At 40.6% G+C, this 19,277-nt stretch overlaps 1 protein-coding gene across 11 annotated transcripts in view; it reads left to right on the forward strand.

The window, feature by feature from the left end:
• Positions 1 to 19,277, forward strand: part of LOC140187676 (general transcription factor II-I repeat domain-containing protein 2-like) — a 62,230-nt gene that overhangs the window by 18,889 nt on the left and 24,064 nt on the right. For 10 of the 11 annotated variants that reach the window (XM_072243204.1, XM_072243203.1, XM_072243212.1 and 7 more), the window contains 3 exons: positions 1,270 to 1,319; positions 4,669 to 4,740; positions 13,603 to 13,668. In XM_072243204.1, coding sequence (XP_072099305.1) covers positions 1,270 to 1,319; positions 4,669 to 4,740; positions 13,603 to 13,668 — 188 coding nt within the window. The remainder of the gene's footprint in view (positions 1 to 1,269; positions 1,320 to 4,668; positions 4,741 to 13,602; positions 13,669 to 19,277) is intronic. The other variant, XM_072243211.1, reaches the window with a different exon arrangement.

Raw genomic sequence — 19,277 nt, forward strand, 5'->3', positions numbered from 1 at the left:
TGGGATTTTTGTATGCTTCAGTATAAAGAGAGGTATAATATAAGAGTAATGGAGTAATGAAAGTGTTGGCGTGTGGCCAAGTGGTTAAAGCGTCAGTCTAGTGATCTGAAGGTCGCTAGTTTGAGCCTCAGCTGAGGCAGCGTGTTGTGTCCTTGAACAAGGCACTTAACCACACATTGCTCTGCGACGACACTGGTGCCAAGCTGTATCGGCCCTAGTGCCCTTCCCCGGACAACATCAGTGGCATGGAGAGGGGAGACCTGCAGTATGGGCAACTGCCGGTCTTCCGTTCAACCTTGCCCAGCCCTGCGCCCTGGGAACCTTCCAAGGCGCAAATCCATGGTCTCACGAGACTAACGGATGCCTAATGGAAGGACTAGAATTCTTTCAAACATATGGTCAGAAGCCAGTGGGAAAGTAGGTTACCCTAAGTTATGTTGTTTTTAATGCTAAGAAGTATTACAGTCTGGAGTTCAACACTAGGTAAAAGCAAGTTCAGTTAGATTTGAAGGTTAACCTATTTGGAAAAGTATTAGAGTTGGAGGGTATATATAGAGTACTTAGTACTGTAACAGTTTTATGTATTGCATGGTACTGCTGCCACAAACAAAACAAATTTCATGACTTGAATGATGATAAACCTGATTCTGATATTTGTCCCAATTGTGGACTGAAAGGGGGCAGGGAGAGGGGAATCATGGTTGGGAAATAGGGAAGGGAGAGGAGAAAGAGCTGGAAGCACCAGAGAGACATACTGTAACTATCAAGAAACCAATTGTTTGGTATCAAATAACCTTGCCTGGTGTCTCAGTGCTAGGTGTATCTGCACCTATGCCAAACCCTGCCTCTTGTACTCCTTCTCTGCCACTTGTCCCAGACACCTCCCACAGCGCTCCACCCTTACCATTCTAAATTTCCTGCCAGATGTACAAACTCGTTCTCTGCTCCACGTTGACAAATACAGTACAGTTCAAAGGTTTTAGGCACCCGAACTATATATAATATGTGCCTAAGACTTTTGCACAGTGCTGTAGCTGTTTAAAAGAACTAAGGCTGGGCTAAGTGGCCACTTATACCATAATATATTGTACAGTCTATTCTAAATACAATCCTTTTTAAAGTTGTAACATGGTATAAAGTTAAACCTGAGTTGTCTTCCTGTAAATGCAAGGAGAGATAAGTGGAAAATAACTTACATTTTCTGTACTTACAGAAAAGCAGTAACAAACCATGGCAAAAGTCAATATATTTGAATGTTCTATTTTGTAGCTTTGTTCCAGTTAAGGTGAAAACTGAGCCATGTGATGATAACCAACCGAGTAAGTGTTACTTTCTAAAATTACATATGCTTTTCATTAAAAGAAAAATATGAATGTTAATGTATTATCTGTAGTCCTTATCTATGTTGTTCTTAGTAAAGCTCTGTGTTTTCTACTTGCATGAGATTAATTAGGAAACTTATGATGTAGTAATAGTTTTATCATTGAAAGGGTCAAAAATATTGTAAAGGTATTGAGTATGGATTCAGTTGTGCATATTGTATAATTATTTCTGCACAGGAGTAACCATAATTTAGTTGATCTTCTCATCATCCAATTCTAGGGTCATCATTATTGTAATCGATTTTGTAAGTCTGGCGACACTGGATATCTGAAATGTAACAAAAAATATGTTGGAAATGCTCAGAGGCTCAGGCTGCATCTCTGAAGAGAGACAATCCATCTCTGAAGAGAGACAATCCATCTCTGAAGAGAGACAATATCTCTGAAGAGAGATATTTTGCCTTTTAGAAAGGAAGGTCTCCAAAATGAATTGTGAATGTTTCTTTATTCAGTTGTTTAAGTTGCCGAGCATTTTGGCCATTTTTTTTGTTTTATGTCAGTAAAATTAACCTTCATTGTCTGTCCTTCTCTTAAATGGTAGAGGGACATTTGCTAATTTGAACACTTGGGGTCTGTTGCTCACGTCTAAAATTTAAGGAGTTGTTGGAAGATAAAAAGCAGTGCATTTATTATAAGTCTCTTCTTAAAGCTCAAGGTATTGCAATCAGATCTGGGAAGTTCTTTCAGCAGTTAGTCCCATTTAATTTTTCCTTTGCTGTCTCTTTACAAATATTAATTGTTCTTCATTCTTATGGGACTTGTTTCTCCCATATGTCCACAATATTTTCATTTTCTTCTGTGAAGGCATACAATGGTCAATGTCATTTCCTTACTCCCCATCATAACTTCTATTCTCTCAGCTTGATATGGGCTTGTTCTTGCTATGCAGTTTTCCAATGCGTTATAGAAACCTATAGTATTCCTGTGATTTCCAATTTGCTCTGTTACTCTCCTTTTTCAGCTTTTGGTAATTTCAGATAAATTGTTGGTAAATTCAACACTTATAACTCCTGTAGACTTCTGTTCCATTGAGAAGTAACAATTATTCAAAGAGAAAGAAAGACAGAGCAGGAAGCTACAGGACATCTAGTTTAATAGAAGTTACTATTGAAGAGGTTATAGGGCACTTAAAAGATTCAAAGTAATTGGGCAAAGTCAACAAGGCTTTTTTGATCAAATCATTTTTGATCAATTTTTTGTAGTTCTGTTAAGTAACCAGTGTTATTAATAATTAATAATAGGCATCCATTAGTCTCGTGAGACCATGGATTTGCGCCTTGGAAGGTTTCCAGGGTGCAGGCCTGGGCAAAGTTGTATGGAAGACCAGCAGTTGCCTATGCTGCAAGTCTCCCCTCTCCACGCCACCAATGTTGTCCAAAGGAAGGGTACTAGGGCCGATACAGCTTGGCATCAGTGTCGTCGCAGAGTAATGTGGGGTTAAGTGCCTTGCTCGAGGACACAACACGCTGCCTCAGCTGAGGCTCGAACTGGAGACCTTCAGATCACTAGACCGACGCCTTAACCACTTGGCCATGCGCCAACACAACCAGTGTTATAGATGATCGGAAAATACTAAGATTTCCAGAATACTATTGCTAATGTGCTGCGTGTATGGTTACTCTGGAAATTAAATGTTTGTAAGATATAACATTTTGACATGGTATTTTTGTGTTTAATTCACAAGGTTAATATACAGGTAATAAAAGTAATTAAAAAAATAACTTTATTGATCGGGGATAGTTATGGTCTCCTAATTTAAGCAGGATGTTAATGTGTTGGAAGAGGTTCAGAGATTACTGGATTTATAATTGAAATGGGTGGGCTGTCTTATGAGAAAAGATTAATAAGTTGTATACCAGTGGTAGTACTGTAGAAAAGATAGCTCCGCTCAAAGGAGATCTAGAATGGAGTCAGTGTTTAAAAATGAATTGCCCATTTAAAATGGATGAACCTATTTTTTTTTCGTCTCCCAATAGAACATGAGAATTCACCTTTGGAAATCTTCCCAAAGATATTCATATCTTCCATTAATGTCACTGGTCAAGCAAAGGCAAATAGCTACTTGATACAAAAATGTCAAACAATACTGTGGATAGACAGGAGCATTGAAATGAGATTACAGTTTGGTCAATCGTGATCTTTTTGAGTGGCAGAAAAGTTTGGGGGCTGACTGATCTGAGTGCTGCTGCTAATTCATGAACATGTGATACCAACATAGCACTTAAAATGGTCAGTCATTGCTTTAACATCCTCAATGAGGGAGTGTAGTTTTGGCACTTTATCAGACTTAAAGTGAAGTAGAGGTTAGGAGATCTGATGAATATCGAAGTTATGAGTTACAGTGAGTGAATTTGTGATCTAAAGCAGAAATTAAAGATCATCATCAATGCATTTCAAGGGCCTATTTCTGTGTTGTACTTTTCTATGACAATAAAGGAAAAGCTTGTGGTCTTTTACATATTGTATGATCAGAATATGAATTCCATTTCTAGAACCAATGATTGGAGCATTTCTCAACCTAACTTCTAAAAAGCAAAATGGAAAAGAATGCAAAAAATGAAAATAATGAGTACCTGGTTACCAGCTGTCTCAACAAATGTATTCATAGCAATAGGTTAATGGCCTTTTAACTACAGCTGTTTACGGTAGGCCAACTTCCAAGAGCAATGAAGTATATTTAAATATGCATTACATTAGATAGTAGACTTAATTGCTATTCCATTAAAATCATGTAACTTAAACACTGCACTCTTGAGCTCTAAAAATTACCCTCAGAGTTAATAACTGCTTGTTAACACATTTGTATTATTGATTGCATCACTGGGTAATTGGTGTACATTTATCACTTTGATTTAGGGGCAAAAAGAACTAATATTGAATCAAACATGGTACTTATTAAATGTGATGGATTACTAGTCAAGATTAATGTTATGTGCCAAATATATTTTAAACTGAAGACTGGGTACAAAACAACTGGTAGAATGACCATAAATGATCCCATTTAGCTTGTATTGTGATTGCTTTTCATCTATAAGTGCATGTATTGATTGCTGATAAAGAGTCCATTGGGATTAGCTATGATAAATGTCTACTACACTCATTCCTAGGAACCTCATGAGAATAATTAATAGGACACTTCCCTCCTTTTGATTCTGATATCTGAAGCAGTTTGCTAATTGTTGATCTTTTAAGAGTAATGAATTGTAAGAAAATATCTTCAGTCTCTGCTTTTACTTTGAAGTTTTCCCGATTTGCAATAGAATTTTCATTCTTAAATGTATTTCAGGTACATCAGTTGATCCGGTCCCAGTCAAAGTTGAAACAGAAGACCCTGATTATTATCAATACAGTGTTCAAGGTAATGTGCAAATCTTGCTCCATAAAAGATCAGTTATTTGGCATGTGATTCAAAAGATTCTTCACAGTTTTAATCAATTTCATTAAAATGATGAAAATTATCAGTCATTTCGATTTAAAAACTTGCAATTTCAAAAACTTGAACAGTCTACTTGGCAGGCATGGTCTGTTTCATAAATTCAAGTGACTCCAAATTTTCAACAACATACTTCACATGAAGTTCAAGAGTATGTAAGTATGTAGATAAAGGGATTTATAAAAGTAGAAAGGTATAGATTGCTATGGTGCAGAATGTTAGAGGAATTATAGGAATGAGATACAAGTTAGGTACAGGATAAGATTAGAATGCATATATGTTACAAGCATACTGTTTGCCTGGGTGAACGCAAATTCAAAGAGTGGAAGGTAAAACATAAATAAAATACATTTGGTGAGTAAGCCTTCACAGTCCTCGTGAGTAGAGTGTTCCAAAGGTTCACTACCCTCTGGCTCAAGAAATTTCTTGTATTTAATCTAAAAGGCTAACTCCTAATTTGGAAACTAATCTTTGGTTCTGGGCAACTCGGCCAAGGAAAGCATTATTCCTGCATCTTTCCTTACATGCTTTTTAAAATTTAAATTTTATTGAGGTGACCTTTTGTTCTTAATGCTAGAATTTGGGTTTGATCTGCTTAATCTCTCATTGAACAATCTCACCCTTCTAAAAGTCAAAGAACCTTTCATCCCATGGTTCGTTCTTCTCCCCTATCAGATTCCTTCTTCTTTAGCCCTTTACCTCGTCCACCTATGGCCTCCAGGCTTCTCACTTCATCACTCTCTCCCTACCCATTCACTTTTCCCCTCACCTGGCTTCACCTATCACCTCCCATTTTTTCTCCTTCTCCTTTCCCCAGATTCCCCTTCCTTTCCAGTACTGATGAAGAGTCTCAGCTCAAAACATTGAGTGTTTATTCCTTTCCATAGATGCTGCCTGACTTGCTGAGTTGCGCTAGCATTTTGGATCTCTAGCCTCTGAAGAATCTCTAATCTTTATTGCATTCCTTCTTACAAGTAATGCAAAACTACTAATGTAGCACCTCAGAAATTGGGTAGCGCTGTATTACCAACTTTTCTAGACATTTGAGTGCTTTTCCTTTAATGCTTGCTGACCTAGCTGAAAGATACATGTGTTCTGGCTGCAAATCCATGTTCATGACTCCTAGTGTTAGCTCTGGATACGTGCCCAGCTCACACTCAAGTAGCTTTCATTCTAACCCCGACCTTGTGTCCCAGATTATTGAGTGAGCCAGATGTAGAATTATATGGGGTTTCTGGACATTTGGATACAGTGGGAGTTTTACTGAATACCTTTCCCTGCTGAGGAAGACTAGACCTAGACACAATATTCCTTCCTCTGTTCCCCTCTCTGACCTTTTACTACTTCTCACCTACCTATTACTTCCCCCTGGTTCCCCTCCTCTTTCCCTTTCTCCTCTGATCCACTCCCCTGTTCTATCAGATTCTTTCTTCTCCAGCCCTTGATCTTTCCTGCCCACCTAGCATTACCTATCACCTTCCATCTAGTCTCTTTCCCCTCCCTCCACCGTTTAATTTGGGCATCTCCCCCTTCCCTGTCAGTCCTGAAGAAGGCTCTCGGCCCAAAATGTCAACTGTTTCGCTTTTCCACAGGTGCTGTCTGACCTGCTGAGTTTCTCCTGCACTTTGTGTTGCTTTGGATTTCCAGCATCTGCACTTTTCTCGTATTTACTGTATTCCAGTTTTAGTCTTGTCAGGGCATCTATAATATTCGTAATACATTATTTCTGCGTGAAAATTCTCTCGTAATAAAGGCCACCATGCCTTTTGCTATCCTGATTGCTTTGTATATCAACATGTGAACTTTTAAGTGATTGTTTGAGGATACCCTGATCCTTCTGAACACTAACCTTTGTGAATTTCTCCACTTAAATCAAATTAGATGCTTTCAAATTTTTTGCAGGATATTTAATCTGAAGACTCCTTGCCCATTCACTTGGCCTGTCTATACCGCCTGAACCTAATAAAGTAGCCATTGAGTATATGTTTGTGGTCTTCTGCTGCTGTAGTCTGTTCACTTCAAGGTTCAACATGTTGTGTATTTAGGGATGATCTTCTGCATACCACTGTTATAACTATAAGACATGCAAGCAGAATTAGGCCACTCGGTCCATTTAAGTTTGCTCTGCCATTCCATCATGGCTGATTTATTATCCCTCTTAACTCCATTCTCCCTGGTAACCTTTGATGCCCTGACTAATCAAGAATTTACCAATATCTGGTTTAAGTATACTCAATGACTGCCCCCACCGCCGTCCGTGGCAATGAATTCCACAGATTCACCACCCTCTGGCTAAAGAAATTCCTCCTCATCTCTGTTCGAAAAAGGATGCTCTTCCACTCGGAGGCTGTACCTTCTGGCTCTAGACTTGCTCACTATAAACATCCTCTCCACATCTACTGTATCTAGACCTTTCAATATTCGAGCAACACACTTAAAAAATGCTGGTGAACAGAGCAGGCCAGGCAGCGTCTATAGGAAGAGGTACAGTTGACGTTTCGGGCCGAGACCCTTCGTCAGGACTAACTGAAAGAAAAGCTAGTAAGAGATTTGAGAGGGGGAGGAGGAGATCCGAGATGATAGGAGAAGACAGGAAGGGGAGGGATGGAGCTAAGAGCTGGACAGGTGATTGACAAAAGGAATATGAGGCTGGAGAAGGGAAAGGATCATGGGACGGGAGGCCTAGGGAGAAAGGGTGGGGGGAACCCAGAGGATGGACAAGGAGTTATAGTGAGAGGGACAGAGGGAGGAAAAAGAGGCGGGGGGGAATAAATAAATAAATGAGGGATGGGGTATGGAGGGAAGGTGGGGCATTAACGGAACTTAGAGAAGTCAGTGTTCATGCCGTCAGGTTGGAGGCTACCCAGACGGAATTTTGCCTACCCAGGTAGACCCATTGTCTCAGCTTGCTCCTGCCCCACCGAATTTATTTCTGTATACCTCGACACTGTTTTATCCCTCCTCGTTCAATCCCTTCGCACCTATATTCATGACACTTCTCATTCTCCAAATCTTTTCAATGATTTTAAGTTCCCTGGCCCCCACTACTTTGTTTTCACCATGGATGTTCAGTCTCTTTATACCTCCATCCCCCACCAGGAAGGTCTCAAAGCTCTCCACTTCTTTTTGGATTCCAGACCTAACCAGTTCCCCTCTACCACCACTGTCCTCCGTCTAGCGGAATTAGTCCTTACTCTTAATAATTTCTCCTTTGGCTCCTCCCACTTCCTCCAAACTATGGGTGTAGCCATGTGCGCCTGTACAGGTCCAGGCTATGCCTGTCTTTTCGTTGGCTTTGTGGAACAATCCATGTTCCAAGCCTATACTGGTATCGGTCCCCCTTTTTTCCTTCGCTACATCGACAACTGCATTGGCACTGCTTCCTGCATGCATGCTGAGTTCGTTGACTTCATTAACTTTGCCTTCAACTTTCACTCTGCCCTCAAGTTTACCTGGTCCATTTCCGACACCTCCCTCCCCTTTCTAGATCTTTCTGTCTCTATCTCTGGAGACAGCTTATCTACTGATGTCTACTATAAGCCTACGGACTCTCACAGCTACCTGGACTATTCCTCTTCTCACCTTGTCGCTTGCAAAAATGCCATCCCCTTCTCGCAATTCCTCCGTCTCCGCCGCATCTGCTCTCAGGATGAGGCTTTTCATTCCAGGACGAAGGAGATGTCTTCTTTTTTTAAAGAAAGAGGCTTCCCTTCTTCCACCATCAACTCTGCTCTCAAACACGTCTCTGCATTTCACGCACATCTGCTCTCACCCCATCCTCCCATCACCCCACTAGGAATAGGGTTCCCCTTGTCCTTACCTACCACCCCACCAGCTTCCGAGTCCAACATATAATTCTCTATAACTTCCGCCACCTCCAATGGGATTCCACCACCAAGCACATCTTTCCCTCCCCCCCCCCACCTTCTGCTTTCCACAGGGATCACTCCCTACATGACTCCCTTGTCCATTCGACCCTCCCCCATCCCTTCCCGCCGATCTCCTCCCGGCACTTTTCCTTGTAAGCGGAACAAGTGCTATACATGCCCTTACCCTCCCCCCCCCCCCCAACCACTATTCAGGACCCCAGACAGTCCTTCCAGGTGAGGCAACACTTCACCTGTGAGTCGGCTGGGGTGATATACTGTGTCTGGTGCTCCCGGTGTGGCCTTCTAGATATATTGGCGAGACCCGACGCAGGCTGGGAGACCGTTTTGCTGAACACCTATGCTCTGTCTGCCAGAGAAAGCAAGATTTCCCAGTGGCCACACATTTTAATTCCACGTCGTATTCCCATTCTGATATGTCTATCCACGGCCTCCTCTACTGTCAAGATGAAGCCACACTCAGGTTGGAGGAACAACACCTTATATTCCATCTGGGAAGCCTCCAACCTGATGGCATGAACGTTGACTTCTCTAACTTCCGTTAATGCTCCTCCTCCCCTTCACACCCCATTCCTTATTTATTTATTTAATGTATTTTTTTTTTATTTTTCCCCCCTTTTTTCCTCTCTTTTTTTCTCCCTCTGTCCCTCTCACTGCTGCTGTCCACCCTCCGGTCTCTCCTCCCCCCTTCTCTCGCTCCCCAGGCTTCCCGTCCCATGATCCTCTCCCTTCTCCAGTCTGGTATCCCTTTTGTCAATCAACTTTCCAGCTTTTAGATCCACCCCTCCCCTCTCCCCCTCCCCCTCCTACTTTCAAATCTCTTACTATATCTTCTTTCAGTTAGTCCTGATGAAGGGTCCCGGCCCAAAACTTCAACTGTACCTCTTCCTATAGATGCTGCCTGGCCTGCTGCGTTCCACCAGCATTTTTTCGTGTGTGTTGCCAGAATATAAGGTGTTGTTCCTCCAACCTGAGTGTGGCTTCATCTTGACAGTAGAGGAGGCCGTGGATAGACATATCAGAAAGGGATGTGGAATTCCCTCCCCCTCCTGTCTTCTCCTATCATTGTGGATCTCCCCCTTCCCCTCCCGCTTTCAACTCTCTCTTTCAGTTAGTCCTGACGAAGGGTCTCGGCCCGAAACATCAACTGTACCTCTTCCTATAGATGCTGCCTGGCCTGCTGCGTTCACCTGCATTTTTTATGTGTGTTGCTTGAATTTCCAGCATCTGCAGATTTCCAAGTGTTTGCCTTTCAATATTCGATTGGTTTCAATTAGAAACTTTCTTCTAAAGTCCAGCGAGTACGGACACAGCCACAGAGTCATCAAACGCTCCTCATACGATGACACTTACATTCCCAAAAATCTCCTCTGGACCCTCTTCAATGTCAGGGCATCATTTCTTTGATATTGGGCCCAAAACTACTCACAGTACTCCAAGAACAGTATGACCTATGCCTTATAAAGCTTCAGCATTACATCCTTGCTCTTGCATTATAGTACTCTCAAAATGAATGCTAACATTGCATTTACCTTCTTTACCACTGAGTCAACCTGCAGGTTAACCTTTAGACAAAGAGTCCAAACCGTTTTTTTAATGCCATGGACCCCGATCCATTAACTGAGTGGTCCGTGAACCTCAGGTTGGGAACCACTGTTTTAGGAAATCCTGCACAAGGACTCCCAAGTTCCTTTGTACCTCTGAATTTTCTCCTTGTTTATAAAATAATCCATGACTTTCTTCTACCAAAATACATGACCATACACTTCCCTACGCTATGTTCCACCTGCCCTTTTTTTGCCCAAGTCCTTTTGCCGACTCTGCTTCCTCAACACTGTCTTCCTCACCATGTATCTTTGTATTGTCCACAAACTTGGCTAGAAAACCATCAATTCCATCATGCAAATCATTGAGATATTACGTGAAAAGAAGCGGTCCCAACACCAACCCCTGCGGAACATCGTTGGTCACCAGAAGCCAACCAGAATAGGTCCTCTTTATTCCGACTCATTTCCTCTTTCCAGTCAGCCAATTTTCTATACACGCTAGTATCTTTCCTGTAATACCTTGGGCTCTTTTTAAGCAGTCTCATTTGCAGTATTCTGTCAAAGGCCTCTGAAAAATCCATGATTACAACACCCACCGACTCTGTCTATCCTGTTTGTTATTTCCTCAAAAAATTCTAACAGATTTGTCAAGCACAATTTCCCCCTAAGGAAATCATGCTGACCAGCCTATTTTATGATGCACCTCCAAGTACCCCATAAACTCATCCTTAATAATGGACTCCAATATCTTCCCAATCACTGAAGTCAGACTAACTGGCCTATAATTTCCTTTCTTCTGCCTCTCTCCCTTCTTAAAGAGTGGAATTACATTTGCCATTTTCCAGACCCCTAGTGATTCTTGAAAGATTATTACTAATGCTTCCACAATCTCTTTAGCTACCTCTTTCAGAGCCCTGGGCTGCAGTCCATCTGGCTCAGGTGACTTGTCTACCTTCTGATCTTCCAACTTCCCAAGCTTCTTTTCCTTAGTAATAGCAACTACACTCACTTCTACCCCCAATACTCTCAAATTTCTGGCATACCTCTAGTGTCTTCCACAGCGAAATATTTACTAAGTACGTCCGCCATTTCTTTGTCCCCCATTACTACCTCTCCAGTGTCATTTTCTAGCGGTTCAATATCCACTGTCAGCTGTTTTTTACTCCTTATATATCTGAAAAAAACATTTGTTCTCTTTTATATTATTGGCTTACTTACTTTAATTTTTCATCTTTTCTCTCCTTATAGCTTTATTAGTTGTTCTCTGTTGGTTTTTAACAGCTTCCCAAGCCATTAACTTCCCCCTAATTTTTTCTATATTATATGTCCTCTCTTTTGCTTTTATGCTGTCTTTGATTTCCATTGTCAGCCACAGTTGCCTCATCCTCCCTTGGAGAATACTTATTCATCTTTGCGATGTATCTGTCTTCCAGCTTCCAAACTACCCCCGGAAACTCCAGTAACGTGTAGTTACTTCAGTTACTGTCACCTTCCTGTCAGCTTGAAGCAGATGGCCATTCTCTTACCTCTCTCATTAACAATGTGTTTTCACCCTCAGAACTGCTGCTCAATTAATGTGCGTTTTTTTTTGTTTTCACACCATTCTCTGGAAATAAAGAATGTTGCGCATGAAAATCCCAGGAGATCACCAGTTTATGAGATACTCAAATCATTCTATCTAGCACCAACAATCATTCAATGGTCCAAGTCACTTAGATCATATTTCTTCCCCATTCTGATGTTTGATCTGAACAACTGAACCTCTTGACCATGTCTGCATGCTTTTATGTATTGAGTTGCTACAACATGATTAGCTGATTAGATATTCTGTCTTTTAACCTGTCCCCTATCCTGTGTATGTCCCAGTTTTGTTCAACAATCTTTTGTGTGACACCTTTGAAAGTTTTAATAGTCTTTCATTTATATTTATTCTGGTAACCAACTTCAAAACAAAACTTCGCATCTATTAATCTATGTCTAAACATAATTGTTATAAATATTTTCCTTTTCATTGGTTCATGTTGACTCTACTTAATTCTATAAACTTCTCGGTGTCCCATTAACAGTTCCTTAATATTTTTCTAGCATTTTCCCTATCACTAATCTGGAGTTCAAAATTTTCTCTCTCCTTCCTTACTGGAGTTAGATTTACTATGTTACATTCAGTGGGAACCTATCTGAAAGTAATGGAGTATTGGAAGATACTCAATGTGCTCCCAGTCCCATTAATTTCTCAGTTCTTTTTTTAGTAATCGTCCAGATTAATGCCTCTGGGAAGGTTTTGTGTCCATTTGAGGAAGTTGTTAAGAAACAAAAAAATGGAAAGAATTATTACGTAGAATAGTTTACATTTTTGGTAAGGGTCCTTAGTAATACTTTAGTTTTTAAATAAAAATTATTTTCCCAGTTTCAAAGCCTTATATAATTGCACTTAAATATGGTTGTTACATCATTCAAGTTAACATTGCTTATATTCTTGTGATTCTTAATGGGTTTCTGTTTTTTTGGCTTTCCCCCACAACAGCATGATAAATGATAAAATCTAGTTGTACCTTGGAAGCCTATAAGTAGATTTGCAATTTAAAGCTCGTTGACCCTGTAATTAGGAAATATGGCATGGCATGGGATTTCAAAAGAAATTATGTGAAAAGGTCTGTAAAATCTGCATTGATAAGTTTCCACCTATCTTAAAGGCTCTTGTTACTGTTCTAGCTTAATCTTTATAATCTTGAATATGTAAGTGCTGAGGCAGTTCTTGACTGCCATTGAAATTAAAAACAAACCACTATATTTCTATGTGGGTAGTCTATTCAGTCTTGAGATGAGATAGGGAGAACTATGGTCATAAAGTGTGCAAGTTATGAAGTAGGAAATGGGTTGAATTTTGATAAGCATCTTTTTCATCAAATGTCATTGACCTTTTGAACAAACTGCTTGTTTGTGTTTTGGGTGAGGACGTGTTGCAAGCTGTCAAAAGGAGTCGGAGGGGTTTCCAGTTATAATTAGCGTGAATGAGACCTAGGTGGAAAACTTAGACTATTGATTAGTTACTATGGTCTCCTGGACTTTGTGGTCGTCAGGTGCTGCAGAGGAATTCTCCATAATTGTCCCCAACCCTTTCTTTGAATTAGCCAAGCATATGTGCATCTGATTATCTTCACTGAGATTGCATGGTTCAGACCATTAGATCCATGATGCTTATCTCTATGATTAGGTTAGACAGGATTAATAAAGTTACCTGCTTATTTTTGTTTGTGTGTTAGGGTTGCACACTATATCTTTAAAAGAAATTGCTTAAACACTGTTTGTAGTAGCTGGCAATGGAGATGCTAAAAAGATGCTTTTCATGGCAGGGCTAGGTGTGACAATCTCAGATGTCATTGATACTACAAGACCTTCCCAATTAAAGTCTTTCAAAGGTATTAGTTTTTCCTTAACGTATTTTTGCATAGATTGTACAGGTTTCATAGCTGATTTAATTCATATTATTTTGATGGGAAGATTTTAGCAATGATTTATTGTCAAAATGAAGTATCTGGTACTGCTCATTTCGATCTTTGGAGGTAAACTGGTGAGAAGAAATTAAACTAGTAGTATTGCATGATTATATTCTGCTTTAAGCAAAATTTCATCCCAGGAGAAGTCTTAAGTACAACCTGCAGAAGGCTATCATGAGAGCAAAAAGGCAGTTCTGTACAAGTTAGAAACACATTCAGAGGCATGACAACTGTGAGTGACTATAAGGGGACACTTAACAGCATAAAGTTGTGCTTCATTTCCCAATGAGCTCAACACCTTTCATGCACACTTTGAAAGGGAGAACACAGCACCGGTCTGAATCCCCACAGCATCCCATGACCTTGTGTCTCTGTCTTGGAAGCTGATGTCAGAACATCCTTCAAGAGGTTGATTGCTTGCAACGTGTCCGGCCCCAATGGTGTACCTGGTTGTGTACTGAAAAACTGTGCTAACCAGCTGGCTGGAGTGTGAGCTGACGGGCTGGCTCCAGTGCCCAGGAAGAGCAAGTGAGCTGCCTCAATGGCTATCGCCTGTTGGCTCTCAGATCTCCCATTATGAGCTGCTTTGTGAGGTTGGTTATGGCTATTATTAACTCCTGCCTGAGCGAGGACATGGACTGCTGCAATTCACCTACTGTCGCAACAGGTCTACAGTGGACACAATCTCACTGGCTCTCCACTCTACTTTGGAACACCCAGAAAGTAGCAAAACGTACCTCAGGCTGCTGTTTATTGATTACAGCTCAGTGTGCAATACCATCATCCCCTTAGTATTATTCACCAAGCTTCAAAACCTAGGCTTCTGTACCTCTCTCTGCAACTGGATCCTCAGCTTCCTCATCAGGAAACCACAGTCAGTAAAGGTTTATGATAACATCTGCTCACTGGCAATCAACACAAATGCACTTCAACGATGTATGCTCAGCCTAATGCTCAACTTTCTCTATATTTGTAACTGTGTGGCTAGTAAGCATAGCTCAAATGCCATCTATAAAGCCACAGATGACGCCACTGTTTTTGGTAAAATCTTAGATGGGATGAAGAGGCACGCAAGAGTGAGATACATCGGCTGATTAAATGACAGCATAACAACCTCTCACTCAACTAGACCAAACTGTGCTCAGCAAGACCAAGAATTGATTGTGAACTTCGGGAAGGGAAAACTGGGAGAACACACACAAGTACTAACTGAGGAGTCGCTGGTGGAAAGGGTGAGCAGCTTCGGGTTCCTGGTTGTCAGCGTGTCAGAGGATCAATCCTGGGCCCAACATATTGATGCAATTGTGAAGAAGGCACTCCAGCAGCACTACTTCATTAGGAAGTTGAAATTTGGAATGTCATGCAAGTCTTGCAAATTTCTGTAGATTTCTACAAAACTCCTGGGTGTCACCATCTCTGAAGATCTATCCTGGCCCAATATATTGATGCAATTATGTGCACAGCTATGGCTGTATTTGAGGAGAATTGGTATGTCACCAAAGACTCTCACATATTTCTGCAGATGTACCGTTGAAAGCACTCTAACTGTTTGCAGCACTCTCTGGTATAGAGTGCCACTGCACAGGATCACAGAAAGTTGAAGACTTAGCTCGCTCCATCATTGCACTAGCCTCCCCAACATCGATGGCATCTTCAAAAGGTGATGTTTCAAAAAGGTGGCATCCATTATTAAGGACCCCCATCACCCAGGACAGGCTAATTTCTCATTGCTGCCATCAAGGAGGAGGAACAGGAGCTTGGAGCCACACAGTCACATTTTAGGAACACCTTCTTCCACTCTGCTAGCAGATTTCTGAATGGACAATGAACCTATGAACCCATCCTCAATGTATATATTTTTTCTTTTTTTTTGCTCTTTTTCAGTATTTTATTTATATATGTTTCTTACTGTAATGTATAGTTTTTTAAATTATTATGTATTGCAATGTACTGCTGCCGCAAAACAACAAATTTCACAGCATATACCAGTGATATTAAACCTGATTATGATTCTGAGATATGTAGTGGAGACCATTCTGACTGGTTGAGCTCCATCACGGGCACAGCCTTCTCCATCTTAAGAAGATGCCATCCATGAAGACTACCTTGTTGTTCCTGTTTTGCACCAGTTTTTTTTTGTAATTCATAGTGATTTTATATCTTTACATTCTACTGCTGCTGCAAACAGCACACCACATCATCTGATTCAGTGACAATATATATCTGATTCTGAGTTGGATTGTTCCTCGAAAGATGAGGGATGAATTGCTTTCTCTTTTAAAGCACCAACTGATACTTTATTGTGGCTGATATTTAATTAAGCATTTGAAACTGTTTTGACATGGTTTCACTACCTCTTGAGTCACCTGTGACGTATGTTTTTCCCCAATGCCTCTTACTTAAATGATCGATATTCAAATAACTTCATGGTTATACCATTTTCATCTCTTCATCCACTGCTAAATCGCATTCTTCATTCTACTGATTATAGTCTGGTATCCACTAACCAACTCCCTCCTGATGCATTTATTGCGGTTATAATGTTAAAGAGCAACTAGCTTACCAGCCATGTTCTGTCATTTTTATTGTCTAGAACATTGTGACATACACCCCATACGTTTGAACTGTGGTGACTAATTTCTTCTTACACTTTTGAGATTATGGCTAGCTTCATCAGTGTGCTGATCTTATAAAGTGGGAGAGCAATTACCTTTTAAATTTTTCTTTCCTCATGTATGCTGGTAATTTTTTGAATTACTAGTCTTCAGGAGCATATGCATTCCAACAACCAATAAGGAAATCGAGAAAACTTGATTTCTAATTTTCTAAAGCATGAAAAGTTGCATGGTACATGATCAACTGCCCTACTGGGCATCAATGCACTGTTCACAGAAGCACATTGAAACAACATTGAAATTTTCTTCTATTGGAGGACTAATTTCTCTGGCGCAGCTATTTATCTTCAGTGTTCTCTTGTATGATGGTTCTTCAGAGGTCTCCTGTGTCCTCGTTCTTTGTAAGCAACATTTCTGTGGGCCCGATCGATGCAGCGCTCAACCGGATAGTTTTCTTAGTTTCCTCAACTAATTAAAAGGCGATGGCTTATTGACGGCTGTCAGCTTGAAATTTGTATCTCTTGCTATGTCTTGTGTTTGATCTTGAGGTCAATCTTCTCAAGCAGCTGTTATATTTTAAAATATGGAGAGAGATTTCTGGATTTGAGGTGTATGGGAGCAAATCAAGTAAAGCATAAGACATAGAAGTAGAAACAAGCCATTCAGCCCATCGAAACATCTTTCCCCATTTAATCGTGGCTGATTTTTCCCTTTTTTAAAATATCTCTTAGCTACCTTCTCCTGCCTTCTCCCTGTGACACTCTTCCTAAACAAGAACCTGTCAACTTCCACTTTAAATATAGTCAATGACTTGGCCTCCACAGCCATCTGTGGCAATGAATTTCACAGGTTCAAAGTTCAAAGTGCATTTATTATCAAAGAATATATAAATTATACAACCTTGAGATTTCATTGTTTGCGGTGATAGTTTACCACAATTTTTTTTAAAAAAGTGTTGTCAATAATGGTTTTAATCAAATTCCTTTGCCTTTGAACTATTAGCAAGCTGTTGCACATATTCGGTATACCTTCTTAAACTGGACGTTGCACCACATTTATGGATAAGAAATTCATCCTCATCTGTTCTATGGGGAATCTGTTTATTCTGAAGCTGTGCCCTTTGGTCCTACACTCTTCCAATATTGGGAAAATCCTCTCCACATTCTCTCTATTCGGGTTTTTCCATACTTGGTACATTCAGGAGTTTCCCACCCCCCAGTCCTTCAGAGGAATCAAACACTTTTCTTACATTAACCATTGCATCCCTGTTGTCATTCTTGTAAACCTCTGGATTATTCCAGTGCCAGCACATCCTCTCTTAGATTTGTGGTCCAAAATTGCTCACAGTACTGTAAATGTAATCTGAGTAACACCTTGTATAGCTTCAGCATTATATTGTTGCTTTTATGTTCTAGTCCTCTCAAAATAAATGCTAATATAGACCAAGATAGATGATCTTGTAACACAGTTAGAACCTGGCAGGTATGCAGTGTAACCATCACTGAGTCCTAGGTGAAACTAGATCACACTGCATCAAAAGGAAAGACAGGTAGGCAGAGACAATGGGGTGGCTTGGTTGGTCAAATCTGTAGAAAGAGGTGACATAGGATCAGAAGATGTAGAAATTTTGTGGGTAGCGTTAAGAAATTGCAAGGATAAAAAGAACTGATGGAAGTTGCTTTCAGGCCTCCGAATTGTAGTCAGAATGTGGGGTACAAATCACAATGGGAGATGGGTAAGGCATACAAAAAGGACAATGTTGTGATAGGCATGGGGGATTTTAGTATGCAGGTAGATTCAACACAGGTATATCATGATGCTATGTGCTTAACTCCCTACTCTACTTATTTTATACTTATGATTGTGCGGCTAAGCACAGTTCCAACGCCTTACTCAGGTTTGCTGAAGACACCACTGTCATGGGCCAAATCATATTGAGGGGAGATCAAAAATCTGGCTGAGTGGTGCCACAGTAACAACCTCTCACACCATGTCAGCAGGACCAAAGAGCTGACTATTGACTACAGGAAGAGGAAACCAGGGGTCCAAGAACCAGTCCTCATCAGGGATCAGAGGTAAAGAGGATCAGTAAATTTAAATTGTTATTATTTCAGATGGTCTGTCCTAGGTCCAGAATGCACGTGCCATTACAATGAGAGCACAGCAGCACCTCTGCTTAGAAGTTTATGAAGATTCGGCATCTCATCTAAAACTCTGACAAGCCTCTTTAGATATACTGTGGAGAGTGTACTGACTGGTTGCATCACGGCCTGATATATAAGCACCAATACTCTTGACCAGAATACGGTCCAGTCCATCACGGGTAAAGCCCTCCCCACATTGAGCACATCTACATAGAGCACTGTTGCATGAAAGCAGCAAGAACCCCTACCATCTAGGCCATGCTCTATTCTCACTGCTGCCATCAGAAAGGAGGTACTCAAGCATAAAAGCCCACACCACCAAGTTCAGGAACAGTTATTACCCTTCAACTATCAGACTCTTGAACCAGAGGGGATAACTTTACTCACCCCATCACTGAACTGTTCCCTCAACCTATGGACTCACTTTTGAGAACTCTTCATCTCATGTCCTCAATGTTTATTGCTTATTTATTTGTTACTATTTTTTCACTTCTTGTATTTGTACAGTTTGTTGTCTTTTGCACCCTGGTGTTTGTGTGTCTTGTTGGGTGCAGTCTTTTCATTGATACTATTGTTTCGTTGTATTTACTGTAATTGCCCAGAAGAAAGTGAATCTGAGGGTTATATGTGACATATATGTACTTTAATAATAACTTTACTTTGAACTCCTATTGGGAAAATCAGGTTAGTGCTGGATTGAAGAAAAGGAATTTTTAGAATGCCTACGAGATGGCTATTTAGAGTAGTTTGTGGTTGTGCCCAGTAGGGAAAA

Source organism: Mobula birostris, chromosome 25, assembly GCF_030028105.1.
Source record: "Mobula birostris isolate sMobBir1 chromosome 25, sMobBir1.hap1, whole genome shotgun sequence".
Lineage (NCBI taxonomy): Eukaryota > Metazoa > Chordata > Chondrichthyes > Myliobatiformes > Myliobatidae > Mobula > Mobula birostris.